Source organism: Pholcus phalangioides, unplaced genomic scaffold (genome assembly GCF_987345545.1).
Source record: "Pholcus phalangioides strain wild (caught in Gottingen) unplaced genomic scaffold, Ppha-v1.0 ptg000011l_1, whole genome shotgun sequence".
NCBI classification, from domain to species: domain Eukaryota; kingdom Metazoa; phylum Arthropoda; class Arachnida; order Araneae; family Pholcidae; genus Pholcus; species Pholcus phalangioides.
Genome location: NW_028301604.1, coordinates 26451214 through 26470930, shown reverse-complemented (window position 1 = coordinate 26470930; position 19717 = coordinate 26451214). Strand labels below are relative to the sequence as shown.

Sequence of the window (19717 nt, the reverse complement as noted above, 5' to 3'; positions counted from 1 at the left end):
ACGCCACAACAGGCAAATTGCCCAACGAGGTGGCTGACTTAAGAACATCATGGATCCCCGAGCCCTACCTACTACTGCTACACCACACATACACCCCACCCATTATATTATACATATTTTGAGTAGGGGGCATTGAAGAATCCCAAATGTGTGAAGTACAAAAGCCTGGATAACCATTTCTCTCTAAATCTCAATGTGTTTCAGTTGTAACATTGAGAAAATTGTATGATGAATCAAGCAACACAATTAAATATTGCCATACACTAACTTCCATACATTAAATGGGAATTTTTATAAGTTTTATTACTTTCTGTGCGAAAATTATTCCTAATGTGATGTTTGTGGCAATTCTCTACAAATTTTATCAATTTTTTTGAATAAATATAAAAATTTTCATAATTTGAAGTTGTGTGTTGTTGTTTTCTTTGCTTCCTTGTTTTATTTTGAAGTTATCTTAAACTGTAAGAGCTGTAGAAAAAGTGATGTTTATATTTCATCTTATACTGATTTATATTAATTTTTGTCTTGCTCTGCAAATAATTATTTTTAATTTATTTTTAAATATTTTTCTGAACAGAATATATAAGAAGAGGGTAAGATATATTGCAAAATTTTTTCATGATTAAGGATTAATAAGGTAGTAAGTTGGAATTAAGAGCAAATACTTTTTTAATTAAAAAAAAAATTGGTGCAAGCAATCGATTTCATAGTTTGTTTATATAATGAACTTCAGAAATCTGTAAAAGAAAATTTATTCAGTTGGCTTGAAAGGCAAGATATTATGAAGGAAGAAAAACGATCGTCCCCGCGATCAGCCTCCACTCCGTGACGTCACGACTCCTGTGTGGGCTTTCTTATCTATAGGGGGTGTTAGTACGAAGCGGACATTCGATCTCAACTTTGAGGTTCCTGATAGTGTCTAGAATCGAAATGGCGTACCTGGCCAAAGGTAAGAAACGTGATTTGATCCTACTCGCTCTAGAACTAGGAGAGGAAGTTCCGAATGATTCACGTGTAGTAGATCTGAGCATATAATAACAAAGTCCTCCGGTTATGAGGAAGAATTCGTGAAAGCCCTGCTGGCTACTATTATCGGAGAAAGAGAGGGAGAAGAAGAACGAGCTAGAATAGCTGAAAAAAGAGAAAGAGGAAAATCGCTCTATATAATCGCCGAAGAGAAAGAACGAGCTAGAACCGACGAAGAGAAAGAATGAATCGCCCTAGAACGTTCTTTTGAACTTGAAAAAATGCGGTTGCAGCTTGAGTTTCAACGAATCTCGCAACCGGCATCCGTCGCTCTCATCGATCAGCTCAAGTTCGACGTGAAGAGGTTGATCCCGAATTTCAATCCGAGTGAAGATGATATGTCGTTATTCCTAAAGTTGTTTGAAAGACAGCTAAAATTCTTGAAAGTAGAGGTGAACTGCGTTGCGTATCTGCTGGAAGTTTTGCCGAATGAAGTCGCACTAAACTCATTGCTCGAGAACTTAAAGATAAGGCCCATGATTACGACCACATCCGGGAGGTTCTCTTACGCCGTTTCAAGCTGAGTGCGGAAAGGTTCTGGCAGCTCTTCTCTACTCACAGAAAAGCACCTGGAAGGATTATTACTTTGAGATCCAAAGTTACTTCGAAATCTGGCTGCCCGAACTGAACATTGGAAACTTTGACGAGTTGAAAGATCTGATGATTTCGTATCAGATGAAGAAGAGGATCCCACCTGAAGTCAAAGAATATTTTCTGGATGTTTGGAGTGAGTGGATTACCCCTGAAGATATCGTCGAGAAGCTTGATGCTTATGATAATCTTCGAAACAAAAAGAGCGAGATCCAATGTGAGAGGAAGAAGTTGCAGTCCAAGCAACATGAAATCTCTGGGTCTCCAGTGTGACGAAGAGACGCATTCTAATCAACATGTGAATCCGGAATCGGAAGACGCAGGACGTCATCCTGTTTTAAGATACTATGATTGTCGGGAACCTGGTGTTACCAAGTCCCGATGCCGAACGTGTAATCCTCCTATGGACGGACCCAGTGTCAACGCTTTGGACTTATACAGTTTATCAACCCATCCTAATACGGAATCGGAAGATGCTAGAAGCAGTCATGTCCTAAGATGTTACGGGTGCGGAGAACCTGGTGTCGTCAAGTTCCAATGTCGAATATGCAATCCTGCCATGAATACTCCAGAAGTTAGTGTCGACGCCTTAGACTTTTACAGTTTCTCAACCGAGAGACGTCAAAGAAATGCTATCGAAATCATGATCTGTCATAAGCGTGGAGCAGTGTGCTGACACAGGTGCCACACATCCGGTGGCAGGGGAGAAACTGTACCATCTCCTACCAGTACATGGTTTGCCCTTTTCCCGCAAGACTATTGTTATGAGACTAGCCGATATATATGCTCGTAGAGCCGAAGTCCTAACTACGACGGTAGACATCACCGTGCAAGCTAAAGTGGTTCCCGCCGAGTTGATGGTGCTTCCACACGCCAGAGAAGACCAAACCCTTCTCGGTACCGAGTTTCTCAGAGATGCTGGAATCGTCCTGGATGCACAGCAAGGAAAGTGGAACTTCTCTGAAGCTCCTGAGAAGTGGCATCCGTTAGTCGAAAGCCCATCTGAAACTATCTAAAATCTCCTGACACTACCTGCTGAGTCATCATCGTGCCGAATTCGTGAAGATGAAGGTATACCTACCTTACTTCTCAGCAAAGAGAACTTGATTCCTTCCCGGCTTAGTTCAAGGGATGTTTCAAGCCGGGGGAGGCTCGTCACCTTTCATCGAGCAGCGAGAATTTTATTGCTTCTCAGAAGAATCCCATAGATGCTCCAACTCAGGGGGAGGAAGACCTTTCCTCGAGCACCAGATCAACATGAGTGGTGATGACAGGGTATACCGCTGTAGAGGTGGCCCTGGAGAAGGCTACGAAAAGTGTCGTGTATCAAATTCTCGCTCGACCTTGTGAGGAAGGCATGCTTGCTATAACTGCGGTCAACGTGGACATATTGCCCGACGATGTATGGATCAGATAGTGTGTTACCAGTGTAGAAATGGCGGTCATATTGCCTGTAACTGTCCCAGCAGCCACGCTGATAAGCTATCCCGCTCGATTCGTAAAGGAGCGAAGCGGTGTGAGCTGTTGAACTTCATCGTAGTGGAGAAGAATTTACGGACTTTCTGAGAGTCCCAACGTGGGAATGATGTTTTAGATAAGATCATCGAAAATGTTGAATCTACTCAGGAAACTGAAGATTACGCAAACGGGAGAAAACAAGAATTTGTTTTGGATCCAGTGGAGCAATGCCGATTCAAAAGGGAGTTAACTCCATTACGAGATGCTGAGACCACAACCGTAGTTACCCGGATCCCAAAAGAGCGGTGTTCTACAAAAGTGCTTCCGAACCCTAGTGGGAGTCCTGAGAACCGGTGTGATTCAAGGACTGAACTTCGACCTGACAAGAGTGTCGACAGTTGCCCGGAGCTTCCCGTTGTGTCCGTCAGGAACTATCCCCTAAAGGAAAGATGGCTCTTACCGGCTCCTCACCGAGACGTCGTCGGAGCCAGAGGGGAAGATTATAACGAATCTATTTTTCCAGTATAGACATTTTAACTCTGTGGCTTATATCACGTAATGTGTTTTTTGTTTGTTTATACGTTGTTAAAAGAAGGCTAGAAGAGAAAATCTATCTTCCAAGAGAGGACAGCGAGAGTTGGAATGTGACTTCCATTCTGGAAGGTTGTGTGTTTCGACTGTAGTTTGAAATAAAGGCTTCTTTAAGTTCCGTAGATTCGCGCATTTATTGGAAACCCCTCCAATATCAAGTGTCTATAGTTCGTTTCAGGTTAACTTTGCAGTGGAGAGAAAGGTAGAGAGTGTACTCCTTCGCCGCAAAATAAAGTTCCCATAAATCGGAGTTTTATGATGATCATTTATACAGAATATTTCAATTTTTTTAATGATTTTGTGAAAAAAAAAAGGAAAAATATCGTTTTGAACCGATGTTTCCTCGTTTGAAATTTTTAAATGAGAAAAAATATTGGTTACCATTATCCAAAAATCTATAGCAACCACAACGACATTTTCGCGGTATCCTAGAAATCGTCCATACCTTATAGAGGCCGCGCATCGATACATTGGTTAAGAGGCTTTTGTTGCCATAGCAACGAGTGATGAGGTTCCCTCGTAGCTTCCTCTTCACTGCAAAGTTAACCTGAAACGGACTATAGGAATATTCCGTCACCTCACGGGAAAGAGACTTTCCTCCGACACGACGTCCCTTATAATTTCATATTAGTTCAGATAAAAAATTGTAACATTATTTTGGAAGCTTTTGGGTGATTGAAGTTTAAGCCTTTAGGCTCTATTGCTTTGAGTTGCATATACAGGGTGTTCTGTTAATGGACGGACAAACTCAAAGGGTTGTTAGTAGCCATCAAGAGAAACAAAATTTGCAATGAAACATGGTGTCGCAAACCACATTGAGAGGGTGAAAATCGCGAAAAACGAATGCGGGTTTCGACGTCACGCTGGAACAACAAAAAGTACAATAATGACTACAAAAAGATTTATTCGATTAATTATTGCAAGAGTTGTTGGAAGTGGCGGCTGCTGACGTCATTGCACAGTCTACACGAAGTAAAAACGATTCCCGGATGCGCTCGAAGATACCAGGTATGCTTTTGATGTCTGCCGCAGCGACGACAATCCGCCCTGTGAGATCCTCCGTAGGCGTCGCATAAACGAGTGATTTAAGGTGACCCCATAGGAAAAAGTCACACAGATTGAGATCCGGTGAAGTGGAGGCCGAGCAACGGGTCCCACGCGTTTAGTCTAACTACTACACGTGCTTACTACCACAATAGTGCTAATTTACGTCATCCGCAGCTCGTGATCCTACTACAGCGCATGCGGTTCACGATGCTGCTTACGTCAGATATGTTAAGTCAGCGGTTCTCAACCTTTTTGAACTCGCGGAGCCCTGTTTTACTCGAAGAGCCATTTTTTGCATATAATTTTTATGGTGGAACCTTGTAGGCCTCTTTTTTTTTTATTTATCTGCCAAAGTTACTGATTTGTTTTATTTTCCTCTAGTCACCGCGGAGCCCCTGGGAAGTGTAGACGGAGCACCGGTTGAGAAACGCTGTGTTAAGTAAACCCACGAACGCATTCAGCGATCAACTGACATCCACCTTTCGTCTCCTCTGGACTCAGAGCCTGCATGTGTTTTTCGCGATTCTCACCCTTTCAACGTGGTTTGCGGCCCATTGCAATTTTTGTTCCTCTTAATATCTACTAACAACCCTCTGAGTTTGTCGGTCCAATTATCAGAGCACCCTGTATAGTGGTAAGCCTTACAAAATTGAATTTCTGATTGTGTCAAATGAGCGTGCACGACGGCCAGAGAAGATCGCCATTTGTCGCTTATAGCGAGGCGTAACAGGAGTGCTACAGCTTCTCAGCTCTCTCGTGACTTGTATGCAGCCACAGGAACCCGTGTATCAAGGGTGGTTGTTTCCAAAAGACTTCATGAGAGAGGGTTGTTTGCAAGAAGACCTGCTGTTTGCGTCCCGCTCACTTCTACGGACAGGAGAATCCGTTTATTATGGTGCAGAGAGCATAGAGATTGGAGTATGGATCAATGGGCGACCGTTCTCTTCACAGATGAGTCCCGGTTCAGCCTAAGCACCGATTCTCGCCGTACGTTCATATGGAGAGAACCAGGGACCCGCTACCTACCCTCCAATGTCCGCGAAATCGACCATTATGGCGGAGGATGTTTAATGGTGTGGGCAGGTATCATGTTGGATGGCTGCACACCTCTCCATGTCTTTGAAAGAGGCACCGTGACTGGTGTGAGGAATATGGATGAGGTGTTGGAGCCCTATGTTCGCCTTTTCAGGGGTGCAGTTGGCCCTGAGTTAATTTTAATGGACGATAACGCGAGGCCACATAGAGCTCTTCTGCTCGACGATTTTCTAGAGAGTGAGGATATTCGCCGGATGGATTGGCCAGCCAGATCTCCAGACCTTAACCCTATAGAGCAACCTATAGACGCTCTGGGTAGGGCAATTGCAACTCGCAACCCCCCTCCGGGAACCATCCAGGGAATGAAAACAGCGTTGTTGAACGAGTGGGACCAATTGCCACAGGAAATGATAAACTGCCTTATTTCAAGTATGAAATCAGGCTGCGAGACCTGTATATCTGTAAGAGGGAACCATACCCCCTATTAACCCATTTTTTTGTTTATTCTGCAACCGCTGTTTCATACCTTCTGACTCCAACGAGTGTTACGCACGATCATGCGTGTGTATTACAATTATTGAATGGTTATTTGTTTTATATTGTATCAATGTATGTACATATCAAATTTCATTAAAATCGGTAGAGTAGTTCTAGAGATAATCGACCAAGTCTGCTAATTCTCTTAATTTCTTACACCAGTGTATTACGATTTGAGGCACAGTGGAAAACATTTGAATACACCAGCGGTTCTCAACCTTTTTTGATTCGCGGAGCCCTTTTTGGTATATAATTTCTAAGGGGCGGATCCCGTGGGCCTATTTTTTATTTATTCATCAAAGTTACCGATTTATTTTTATTATTCAAAAATATTTATAATTTTTTTTTCAAATTTACCAGGTTTTTTATGTTCTTCGAGTGGCCGTGGAGCCCTTGGAAGTTTGCACGGAGCCCAAAGGGATCCGCGGAGCACCGGTTGAGAACCACTGGGAATCACAAAGGGCACTACGAACCTAAAAAAAAGTTCGGGAACTAGTGATTTTATGACCATGTTTTAGGAAAGGGAAAGATAACATCTGAAAAAGAAATGCGAGATTTTCCAAGCGCAGATTGCGTGGTCTTTTGTTGCCATTAAAAGGAGATGTAGAACAATTGGAAGTTACGATTAGCTGAGCTTTTCATGACGATAGATCGAACTCCCTTTTCAGAACAGTTTGCTCTGTACAAGTGGAGAAATCGAAAAAAAAGAAGGAGTTTTGTTTCTTTCAAAAGTGGAGGAGGTTGATAATCATCGATTTAGAACAAATACTATTGGAAGGTGGACACAGCTATGTCTGTTGAGTCAGAAGATAGGAATGAAAACGATTGTTATTTCCCCGTTTTTTATGAGTTTTCAAGTGGGGTTGGACCATTGATTGCTGTTCAAATCTAAAAAAATAATAGTGTATATATACGTATTGCGAGAGACCGTTGACACTTCAAATTCGTAAATGGGGGATGGGAGAGGGTTGATAGCACTTTCGGGGGATATTTTGGTGACAGCCCTGCTTTGGAGTGGTCGGTCAGTCAATGAAAGATGCAGGAAGGCCGTAATCACAAATGAGTGTCTAGATTGCTTGACAAGATATGCCAACCGACTTTCAAGAAGGGCCAAAAACCTCAATAGATTCGATCGAAATGAAAATCTGGTGATCCTAGTGAAATTTTTGATTTTAATTTTTGTTGTATTAGTTTTCTATAAGTTGTAAGAATTTTAATCATCGTTAAAGAAAGTCATTTTGAAAAAAAAAAAGGTTAGCCATTTCTTTCTGTTTTTCTCTGTCCTCAGTGTGAATCTTGAATAAGAATTGAAGAAAACCTACCGAATTTTCCTGTTCATAATCCACAGATGCAAACTTCGCTAGTTTGAGAAAAAAGGCAGTTGTTTAACAGTTTTCTGGAGAAAATGCCAATTTCTGTACTGGTATCCAGTGTTATCCAACAATATAATTTTGAAGGACAATTTCATTCCTCTTCAAAATTTCAAGGGGTATTTTTTTTATCAGTGAGAAATAACTTCTGCAAATTTTAGGTACTAATTTTTTTTAATGGAGTATTTTCACTCCTTAACGAAATTTGAAGGAGTAAAATTCAATTTTGATGCATGAAGCATGCATCTAGATGGGTATTGGCGAACACTGCTGGCATCTATCCCATCTATAAATATTTAAAAAATATATGTTTTTGTGAATAAATTTTTAACATAATTATAACTAATCTCAAACCTGTCTCAGAAAAAAAAGCTGTAGATAAGACGTGGTGGTTTATCCACACTCTCTCTCTCTAAAGCCGCTTCAAAGTTAAAACTCTTCATGCAGTCCTCTCTCATTTCCGAGGTTTTGTTTTTATTTTTCAACGTGATTTTTTTAAACGTATAATCCAATGATTATACGCAGCAGAATAGGTAGGTTGATTGGGACTTCCACCGAAATAAGTAAATAAAGTAGTACCTCACATATATCCAAAACAAAGGGGAGTGGGGAGTAGGCTAATCCATTCCGAATAAGAGAATTTCAGATATGTAACTTCGCATATTTGAAATGAGGTTTTTTGAAGCTGATGAAATATAGAATTAAATGTATGTTATGGTAAATGTGTTGAGTCGGTAAAGCTTATTGGTAAACCACCAATCGTCTCGATAAGTTTGATAAATTTCGCAACACACATTTATTACTTTTTCCAGCGATTGTGCAGAATACTTTTAGACCCTGTATGCACAAACGTGCAGTTTCCTTTTTTTCACTGTAGATATTTTTTTTAACCTCGGGAAGTTCAACCCAAACTTCAAGAATCGTACGTTATCGTTGAAATTAAAGCCGAATTCTCTGAGGTTAAAAAAATAATCAACAGAGGGAAAAAAACAACCCCTTCCCCAAGGCCTTAGAGTGCTTTTTTGGGGCAGACTTTCCTTGAAATGGTTATGCTCATAAACAGGAGGAGTTATAAATGCCCCCCATTCGGCTCGAGGCCCGGGCTGACAAGGCTCCAGCCCTGGAGCCCGGGACAAATACCATTATTTTTTTGTTTTTTCATGCTATAAATTTACCATAGAAGGGCCCATGAAAAGCCTGGCTTGGGAGCCCGCCAAAGATCCCAGCCTAGGGGTCTTGCCCCAGGATGTGGGGTCATCGTCCGGGGCACCTCCCAAATTGTCCCAGCCTAGTTATGGGCCTGCCACTTTCGGTTCTTAGTATTGGGTCTGAAAGGGAAAATTTCAAATGAAGTTCATAAGTTTTGTAAATATGAAAGAGAAATCATACTGAAATATCACTTTAATTTAACCACTTTTATTATTATCAGTTTAGTCTGTACTGATGCGTGCACTACACGTATTTTACCATAAAAATTCAATTAAAGTAAGTGTGAAGAAGATAGATCTTTTTGTAATGGGTACCTTGCGTAAATGTGATGTTTTTAGTTTTTTAAAAAAATGTTAAATCTCTTAATTAAATCAAACAAGTTGGTTTTTATGCTTATTTACAAGTTAAATAGCAGTAATCCCATTCTAGGAAAAAGCTTTTCCGACTTCGTCCCTTTATATCCAACCAGGAGGGCGGGGAGGCCGATCACCCTACCAATAACCTGATAATATGAGAGAACGAATCTGTATTTTACGGGATAGTAATGACTAGTAAGAATCGCCTCCTCCGACACATCATGCTTGATCCGCACCTGGGGGAGGGGCACCGACTACTGTTTTTGCACAGGGTGTCACTAGATCTAAGACCGCCCCTGGTTGTAAAAGATGCTACTCCATTCGTTAGACCGCCACATAGAATACCATTAAGTTTAAGACCTAAACTGGGATCTAAATTAAATTAATTGGCAAACCAAGGTATTATTGCTAAAGTGAATCACCCTTCTGATTGAGTTAGCAATATTGTCATAGTATTGCCAATGGGTCAATAAGAAGAATCTGTCTTGATCCTCAGGATCTGAACGCAGCAATCAAAAGGGAACATGGATTAATTCCTACCATTGAAGAGCTTTTACCACAGCTGTGTAATGCGTCAGTTTTTTCGGTATTAGATCTAACATATGTGTTTTTCCAAATATCACTAGATGAGGATAGCAGTGACCCCTGTACTTTCAACACACCAATGAGATGTTACAAATTTCTACGACTTCCTGTGGGAATTTCATGTGCTCCTGAAACTTTTCAAAAACGTAATCAAGAAAATTTTGGGGATGTAAACCAGGTGTTATATTATATTTTGATGATCTCCTTATAGCAGCAAATTCTTTGAAAGAACATGAAATCCTAGTAAGGTAATCGGAAGAGCTAAAACTCTTAACATCAAGTTCAATAAGCATACAATTCAATAGAATTTCCGAGGTTAGGCACTTGGGTGATTTATTCAGTGCTTCAGGCATGCAACCTGACCCTGATAGAGTTAAAGCTATAAATGAGCTAAAAGAACCTAAAAACAAACTGGAATTGCAACGTGTTTTGGAATATTGAAGAAGAATGTTTGAGAAGGTTTGTTCCCAATTTTTCAAATAAAGCTACAATTTTGAGACAACTATTGAAGCAAAGTATAGAATGGCAACGGTTAGAGGTGCACTCTAAAACATTTAAGGAATTAAAAGATCTCATTTCTAATGCTCTTGTGTTGGGAATATTTGACAGTACTAAGCCTATCGCTATAGAAGAAGATAGTTCTAAAGATGTGTTAGGTTGTTGCTTGTTACAAAATGGGCAACCAATAGCTTTCTTGTTTCGGAGTCTAACAAATACTGAAAACAAATTATGCTCGGAAATCAAAAATTTTCATGCCGATTCAAGAGCTTTAGGTGACTCACTGACAGCATTTATTGCATCATCTGCTGTCAGCTGTTGTCTAGAGAAATTTTTAGGTTATATTGTGATTTATACGAAATTTTTCAAGTGCGTGTAAACCTCTCCTGGTGCAGACAGTGTGTGTTTCGTGGACACTAGGTAATTTAATATTTCTATGTAGAAGTTTCTTAAATAAGATAAGAAATGCCTACTTGAATTGTAAAAATACTGCATTTTGGCAGAAATATGACGCATAAACAAAGAAATGGAAATTCAGGTGGTGACTTTGTGCTACCTGTTTATTCAGGGTTTTTGTCTTTTTTTCACTAGTTTATTATTGTCCCAGAAATGGTTCGCAAGTATATGTGGAAGCTGGGTAGTCGACCCTACCACAATTGCTCAAATGACACTTGAAGAGGCTCTTAGTGTGATAAGAAACAAATAGATCCTCACCATTTTTTATCATATTGGGGAGGTGTGTATAAGGGCCATGAAGGAAGTTGGCAAATTTTACTCATGGTCTGACGCAGCTGACGAAACTTGGTATCTGAGGTGCCGAATCATAATGAAAGTCAAGAAATCTTGACTTATCAGCAGGGACAGCAAGTGGATTCGAAGAAACGAATGTTATATTTATTGTGTTATTTTTAAGAGCCTTATATTTTCGAGTTTTAAGTCTTCTTTATTTTTGTTAATGTTTCAGGGAATTAAAATTTTCCGAAAAAAGTAAAAATAAATGCTTTCTTTACTTAAAAATGTCAATAAACTGATTTTTTAGGTTTCAGAGATTATTTTATTTAAACATTCAAAAATGACCTAATTTTGGGCAGAAATAATTTTTCCAAAGAGTTCTAAGTAAAGTTAACAACCGGAATTCAATAAAAATTGGTAACAGGCGAGAAAAAGTGATGGCACATAGTCGCCAAGGCCGTCTTCAGAGCATTATGGGTCACCGGGCCTAGGGATTTTTCTGAGGCCCTACCTGGCATTTTTTCGATAATTTCAATCAGATCTCATTTTTGTGAGGCCTCTTCTCTTGAGGCCCCCGGACGTGCCTGGGTCGACCCATGCGTTAAGACGGCACTGATAGTCGCCATCCCCCATGTGCCACGCGGAAAAAATTCCCTGTAATCATAATTTTTTTTAAAACCAGAAATCGAAAGCTGAGATGTAAGGATACCTTTAGTAAAATCCCCCGCAGTCTAGGCAAAGCATAAGGGAAGAAGATACCAAGGAAAAACCTCAAAAAGTGGCACAAAGTCACTGCAGTTTACGGTACTTTAACACGAGCTTTTCGGATTTTAATTGATGGTTATTTTTTTATTGAATTTTAACTTTAAAAACATGCAACTTTTTCAAAAATCACCAAAATTTACCCATATTTTGTGCTATAAGGTTTTTAAAATTATTTTAATAAAAAAAATCCTCGTGTTAAAGTATGTAACACGTAGGCAGTTAAAGTTGCTATATCTCCTTTATCTCAGAAGGAAACGGATGAATATGCGGGTGCATCCTTTTGATGAACAGGGACCTTCATATGGTGTTTTTAAAGGTATTTATGGCAAATATATAAACAAAAAAAGTTCATGCAAAATCATCTTTAAAAGTAGCCAAAGATGCGGGAGAGTTCGACCCGGTCCCGCGTCGTGTGAATAGCTCCATATAACCTAATGTACAAAACCTGTATGTGCGGATGCGGACCCGCACGAACACTTCCAAGTTGCGGGTGCATTCTGCATCGTCTGAAAGGCTCTGTTTATGCACCAATAGTTAAAACTTCTTCCGGACCATCATGCGCATTCACTCCGTGTGAAAGGGCCCTAAGGCCTTCTTTCCGTAACCTCACTATGAGAAGTTTAGTAGAAATCGGAACGTCTTTCTTTGTGTCCATTTTCAACTTATAACTAACCAAAACCTGCTTGCTAGCAGGTATTTATAGTAGTAGCACATGCGCAATAGAAAATTTTATGTTAATTTTGCCCCCAGCGTCAACCAATAAGAAATATCCACAAATATTCATATATTTTGAAAGTTGTTTTAGCCTCTCCAGATTATTCTAATTTTGAGAATGATTATAACATTTTTTTAAATATCCTATATTGGTTTTGAGTAAAAGTGTGAATAATATATGATATTTCCAAGTCTTCAGAGCACGGCTATTTTTTTTTTTCATTCATTTACACTTTATTTTGCAAGATGTCATTTATTTTAAAACATGAAACATACATTTTTCACTATATTCTAATTTTTTGAATTGGAGTTGTACTTGTATGTGATAGCGGGCCGGTCTTAGACCACGTGACACCCTATACAAAACCAGCAGTCAGTGCTCGGTTCAAGTTGTGGATCCAGGCTGATGTGTAGGAGGGGGTGATTTATTGTTTATTGCTAGTCACTAACTGTCTCGTAAAATGCAGGACAAATTCATTCTCCTGTATTATTGGCCCTTGGGGGGAGCGGTCTTGTTTAGCTAGGAGCTGATTGATCAGTGGCTAAATTCCCAAAAGGGAAATTTTTCGGCCTGTCCATCGTCACGTGACCTTAACACATAGTTTCCAAAACTTCTTGTTACATCGTCCCCTTCTTCAGAAATTTTTCCTCTCTCATCGCCCCCCTACTCAAGCCAACCCATAGAATCCTATGTTATACCTGTAATTTCCATCGCCCTCAAGGGAGCGATATTTCCCACTTTGGGAAACACCACCCTAACAATTGCCTTTTAACAATCGCATCGTGGTTGCATTCGGAGCTCGATTCTTAAGGCGCTTATGAATCGATTCTTACGTATGGATGATTGGTTATTAAGAATTAGAAGGTGGTAAACCCCCATGAGTGGTAAACGAAAAAAAATAAAAAGAGTTCAAGCGTGTGTTCAACTTTTCAAACTTGTTTCTGTGCCTCCTATTATTTGGCACCCGGTGCAATTGCACAGGTCACACTGCCCTAAGACCACCACTGCGTGATAGAATGAATGTGAAAGTAAAAACTAAACCTAGAAGGTTTTTCGAACCCCGTTTTGTAACCTAAATATTATCCATAGTCATCCAGCCATTTAACTATCTTCACTAATTTGATTTCAAAAGTTAAAGAACGTTCTCGTTTGAAACTCTTACCATTTTAAGCAAAACGCGTTTAAAAGGAAAGCGCGCTGTCCATGCGAGAAGTATTTCGAGAATGACTTCTCTTTCAAAAAAGAAAAATATTTTTTCTCCTCTTGCTCGTTTCCTCTTTTTTGTTCTAAAATAATAACGATTGCGTTCTCTAAAGAAAGTCTGTCGGAGATGAAAAAGAGAATGTATCGTAAGTCTAGGATATTCATCGCAAGTGAGCTCATACATATGTTGGCGTATTGTTAATCGGTAACCACGGTAACAGTCGGTTTGTTTACGTCCGAAGTTCGGCTAAACGTTAACGTGTAATAAGAGGCTCGTTTTGTTGGCAAATGTCTCAAGTGTCATGATGGTGGAAGGACGAGAAGACGGTTCGCGTTGGTCTCGAGCTTTATGCGGGTAAGTCAGCACAAATTTTTCATTAAACTTCGTGAAGGCGAATCAAGTTTATTTTCATGCTAGTAATGAAACACTTTTTAGAAAACATTTTATCTTACATCAAAGATTTTGCATCGCTATGTCTTTCTGTGAGGGAAGAGTGTAAAAACTACTAATAAATTTTAATTGCTGTACATTTATCCATCGTTAATGCCGGTTACATAGATTCATTAATAATTCATTAATTGATAATGTTTTGTCGATATTTTAACCAAATCTTCATTATGCCACCTTATTTCATACCATTTCGCACGTGTTTTTATTGAACAAATGAGCACCATAGTTCAGATTTATACAATGACGTAAGTTTGTGCTCCGACCTATAAGATATATATTATGGTAAATGTGGTGAATCCAGGTTATTCATAATTACCGACAATTTTGGTAAGGTTGATAAATATTGCGAATTTTTTTTTTAATCACATTTTATCTGAGTTCTACACGTTATTTGGATACTTTTTATAATTGCAAGTATGCCTCTAAGATGAACGGTTCGCCAGTAAAATGTAGAGTGTGCTGTTAGGTACGCACCCTGTGCACTGTGACTCGAACTTTTTTGTTGTTGCCTTGTTCAATTCACTAAATACAAACATAGTAAACATGGAGTAACTCGTACCGACTTAAAATATTCAATATTAAATGTAGTTGATAATGTATAAAAACAGTTTGAAATTGAAATGTGGAGTTTTAAGCGGTGATAATTTTTTTGACTAGCAAAAGTGTGATGAATTTTTTATTCACGCAATGATTTTAACCAATGACGAAGTTCATTTTATCTCACTCTGGTCATCCGGACGACTAAGCTGGTCGTCCACTGGAAGCTACTGCGAGTGATAATAGTAAGTCGAGTGTTGGATAGAGAGAATGGCAGGAGGGGTTCTGAAATGTAAGGGTGTGATGGGACATATCAGCAGATAGCGAAAATCAGCAGGTGAAAACAAACCGGATTGTTCAAGTCGCGCACCTCGTTGAGTGGCCTCTTTGGCCGAACGCATATTGAGGCGACCACAAGGTACGGAAGTGCATAATAGACTAACGAAGAAAAAAAAAACAATTGTATTGTTTTGTTCTACACCTCACATACTCCAGCAGCGAGACAAAGAACAGAAAGAGGCCACTCAACGAGATGCGTGACTTGAACAATCCGGTTTGTTTTCACCTGCTGATTGGTCCGTTTCTCCCTTTTTCCCTTTCCCTCTTTTGTGGAGGGATAATCATCATCACACCCTTGCATTTCAGAAACCCTCTGGCCATTTTCTCTATCCTCCTCCTTTTGTACTATGTGTGGACATCTCTTCCTCCACCCCATGCATTTTTTTCTTCCTAGTCGCTATTCTTGGAATTCGTATCTCTTCACTTCACTATAACCGCAGCTTTTCTCTTCTTTGTCTCGCTCCCCGAGTATGTGCGGCAATACAATTGTTTACGTCGCTAGTCCGTACTATGCATTTTGTACCTCGTGGTGACCTCTCTATGTGTTGGGCCTAAGACTACTAGAGCGGTCTTGTGCGTATACAAGACTTGTTTTTTCTCAGTACCTTCCAGTGGACGACCGGTCTCATCTACTTACATAGGTGACTACAATTAGGATCTGTTCCGAAAGTAAGGACAAATAAAATTATTTCAAATTGGGATTTTTTAATCAACACACTGGTTGAAATGGAAACTGATGTGATAAGAACTGAATATAGAAGAACTGAATGAACTGAACTGAATGAACTGAACTGAATGAACTGAACTGAATGAACTGAACTGAATGAACTGAACTGAATGAACTGAACTGAACTGAATGAACTGAACTGAATGAACTGAACTGAATGAACTGAACTGAATAGCGATTGATTCGCCGGTTCCGCAGCACTTATTTTTAGGCCGTTCTACCGGTCTTATTAGCTGGCTACCTATAGAGGTGGCCCATGGAGTTATAATAGTATATCTTTAGTCTATGAGGTGGCCTATGGTGTGTGGGGCAGTGTGTGTGATGTGTACATAATGTATGTGTAAAGAAAAACGTCAAATCCGGGAAAAATAAGAGACATGTTTAGGCAGGGCCGTCTTAAGAGCATCATGGGCCCCCGGGCCAAGTGGTTTTTCTGAGGCCCTACCTGATAAATTATAGAAAATTTCAACAGAATCTCATTTTTGTGAGGCCCCTCTTCTCTTGAGGCCCGAGTGGGTCTATGCGTTAAGATGGCACTGTGTTTAGGGAGTTTGCATACATGAGAACATTCAAAAATTAAAGCACTAGGGTGAAATTTTTCAAGTCTAATGGAATAGTTCTTACATTGTGATTTTCTGTATGAAGAAAAAGCACTGCTCGATCTTTTAAGGCCGTACCAATATAACAATATTAAAAAAATGCATTGTAACTTATCTGGAATATGAAGTTAAGCGTTTTCTCTCAGATTAATAACTTATGCAGCTATAAATCAAGCGAGCGTTTAGCATCAGCTGTGAAATGCTGTATATAATATTATAGAAAACATTATTTGATGAGAATAACACTATGCAAAGACAGATTTTACATAATTCTCACTTATGATCACTAAAAATCATCACTCAGTGAATTGAAAGCAAGTTCAGTGAATTGAAAAACGACAACAATGAGTCGTTTTAACGGAAACCCATGGCACGCTAATTCTGAGTAATTTAATCAATTTATTCAAATTTTTCAAATATGCACGAATTATTATTTCATAATACCAAATTTATTTAATTTCAACATGGTAATTTACGTCTTTTTCTACCATGTTTTAATTCAAAATTTATCACTCGTTCCTATGGACTAGAACACAAGAAAATAATTTGATTTTTCCTATTGTTTATTAAGCGGAATAATTGATTATCGATTGATTGTAGTTTATCAGTCATATGGTGCATTGAAGGATTAAAAAAAACTCAAAATTATTAATAATTTTAAACTTTTGAAAAGGGGAATATTTTATTTGTCAGTTGAACGTTTTTCGTAATGGAATATTTAAAAATGTTACAAATTTCATCACAAGGTTTGTAGATGTACATTATGTTCCAAGGAGTTTTCGAGGCAAAAGAGAAAGCGTGATAAAGATAGAGATACAGACGGCATAACCATGCTCTCTCAGTAACAGAGAAAAATTACAATTCTGAACCGATCAGTCACCCATGAGATATGATGTCATGAACCTTCGGGCACTAAAACGTAAAATGTTGCATATGTGTATTAATAAAAATTCTCAATAATTTGGAGGCTCTTATTCCACTTCACACGGTACGAGACCCGTTGTACCCTTCTCCGTACTTTTTGTTACGATGCCACTGTCTACAAGTGGCAACCCTTGTCACAATAGCCGAAATTACTGTTCAAAAGCGGCCATAAGTAAAATTCAAACAAATTGCATTATCAACATTCGTAATTTTCCAGTGTAACAAGCAAAAGAAGAGGGATACATAAAGATATCTATATAAACCTAAGTAATCAATTATTTCAGCTTTTTTTTCCACTTTGATGGGCAGATTGACAATAAAATAGGATTAAACAAGAGAATTCATGATAAATTTTATAAAGCTTATTTAGTTCTACCATTTTCAATATTTTATAATGAGTGAATACCTAAGTAATGTTGTGTGACAACGTACCCCATGGTCTGTGACAACTTGTCCCGTATATGGGGTTGGATTGGACAAGAAATTTTTAAAAAATTATACTTCATAGAAAGAGCGATTTTTTTGTATCCGCAAAAGCTCTAGTACACGCCGAATGTTCAAACTTGATGTAGATGCATTAAATATTTGGATTGGTTTGAATTACATACCGAAATTAACTGAAATGTAAAAAGTGTGACAACCTTCCTCCCGCAATCTCCCCTACGTATTTTGCATAGCTGAGCATTTCGTGTATAATAAGTATAGAGATAAATAGTTGTCTCCGAATTATTGTCAAGCTCTACATTCTACACTACCTTGTTCAGGCTCTGAACAAACCAAGTGCTAATTTATCAATACAATTAAAAAAAAACAAAGCTTGCAACTTTATTAAAATTTTTTCCAATAGTAACTAAATACGTTTTCGACTTATTTCTGTTAAAGTCCTTATTTGATATTTTAAATTAAAATTAAGAAAAAAGCAATACAAAAAAAGTCTTGCCTTCTTTTAGATTGCAAAAAATAATGTCAGATTTAATAAAGTGACACTGTATATACAGGATGCATAGGCAACAGGGCATATGATATTTTACTGATGAATCGTTGATTCTAGAGGCATACTTCCAATTATAAAAGGTATCCAAACAACGTGAACAATTCAGATACGTCATTCACGTTGCAAGTTGTCTTGTATAGTTGTTAAAATATAGATGTGAACATTTTATACAGACGCCCTGTGATCAAAAACTCAATTAGAAAGTTGTTGCCTTGTCTCTCCTGATGACAACTAAAAAATTTTCGTGCTTCTAATCAGCGTTAAATGCAGGCTAAATGGTTTATCCGTATTTTTAAAGCTGTTTTCTCCCAACTTTCTTTCATTTTTTGAATTCGAATATTTCATTGCACTTAGAAGCATGGAAATTTTTTAGTTGGCATCGGTGGAGAGAGGGCGACAACTTGGTAATTAGATTTTTGAGCACAGGGTGTTCATATAAAAAGTTAACATACTTATTTTAATAACTATAAAACAACTTGCAATATGAATGACATATCTGAGTACTTCACGTTATTTGGATACTTTTTCTCATCTATGCCTCTAGGACCAACGGTTCGCTAGTAAAATATCATACGCCCGTAACCTATGCACCCTGTATATACATATGTTTTGAAAGCTTATAATGATGCAATACACCACACAGGGCCGTCATTTCAACTTTTTCCGGGAGGGGGGGGGGTGGCAAAGCACATGTACTCAATGCGTATATATATATATATATACCATTTTTAGTGTATTTTCAAAAGCCAGGGGGGCAACAGCACCCCCTAAATGACGGGCCTGGCAACACAAGCTTATGACAAATTGGATAAACATACAAAAAAATAATTACACGCTTGTTTTCGTGAAACTTAAAATTTCTGACACTTCAAAAGTGCTAAATTTCATCTTTTAACTACTCAGATACTATGGTAGGCGTTGAAATATCCTGCTAACCACACTCAAAGGTCTAAATTAATTCTTTTTTTGGTTGATTTGTATTGATGACGCTGCTTAAGGCCCATATTGGTTGGTCTTAGCATGAAGTTGGGGGTGGGAGGGAGTCACAAATATTCCTAAAAAACAGGTAGTGATAATCAGCATAAAATTATTTCTTTTCAGCAGAGACAGTGGAATGGCACATTTTCTCGGTCGTTTAACATTATGGGGGGGGCGGGTTTTAATCTATATATATAAAATAACATGTCCTGACTAATTCATCATCGCCGAGCAGAAACCGCTGAAGGTATGTATATGAAATTTGGTCAGTATTTTTATTTTATGACGTAAAGACTAACTAAGACGGGGTTTTTCGAAATTCGACCCATAAGGGGGTTCGAAGGTTACATAGAGAAATCATTTTTATCCGAAACAACTGAAGCTACAAACATGAAATTTAGTTAGAAGTTTTATTTTATGATATAAAGACTAACTAAGGAGGGACTTTTC

The 19717-nt window shown here is 38.7% G+C and overlaps 1 protein-coding gene across 3 annotated transcripts in view; it reads left to right on the top strand.

Annotated features, from left to right (window-relative positions):
- The window catches only part of ktub (Tub domain-containing protein ktub), a 208039-nt gene that overhangs the window by 89527 nt on the left and 98795 nt on the right, over positions 1 to 19717 (top strand). The window contains exon 1 of one of the 3 annotated variants that reach the window (XM_089239407.1): positions 13873 to 14073. The exons of the other annotated variants lie outside the window; for them this stretch is intronic. Within the exon in view, the coding sequence (XP_089095533.1) occupies positions 14021 to 14073 (53 nt within the window). The 5' untranslated portion in view covers positions 13873 to 14020. Of the gene's footprint in view, positions 1 to 13872; positions 14074 to 19717 lie in introns of those variants that run through there. 3 annotated transcript variants of the gene reach the window in all.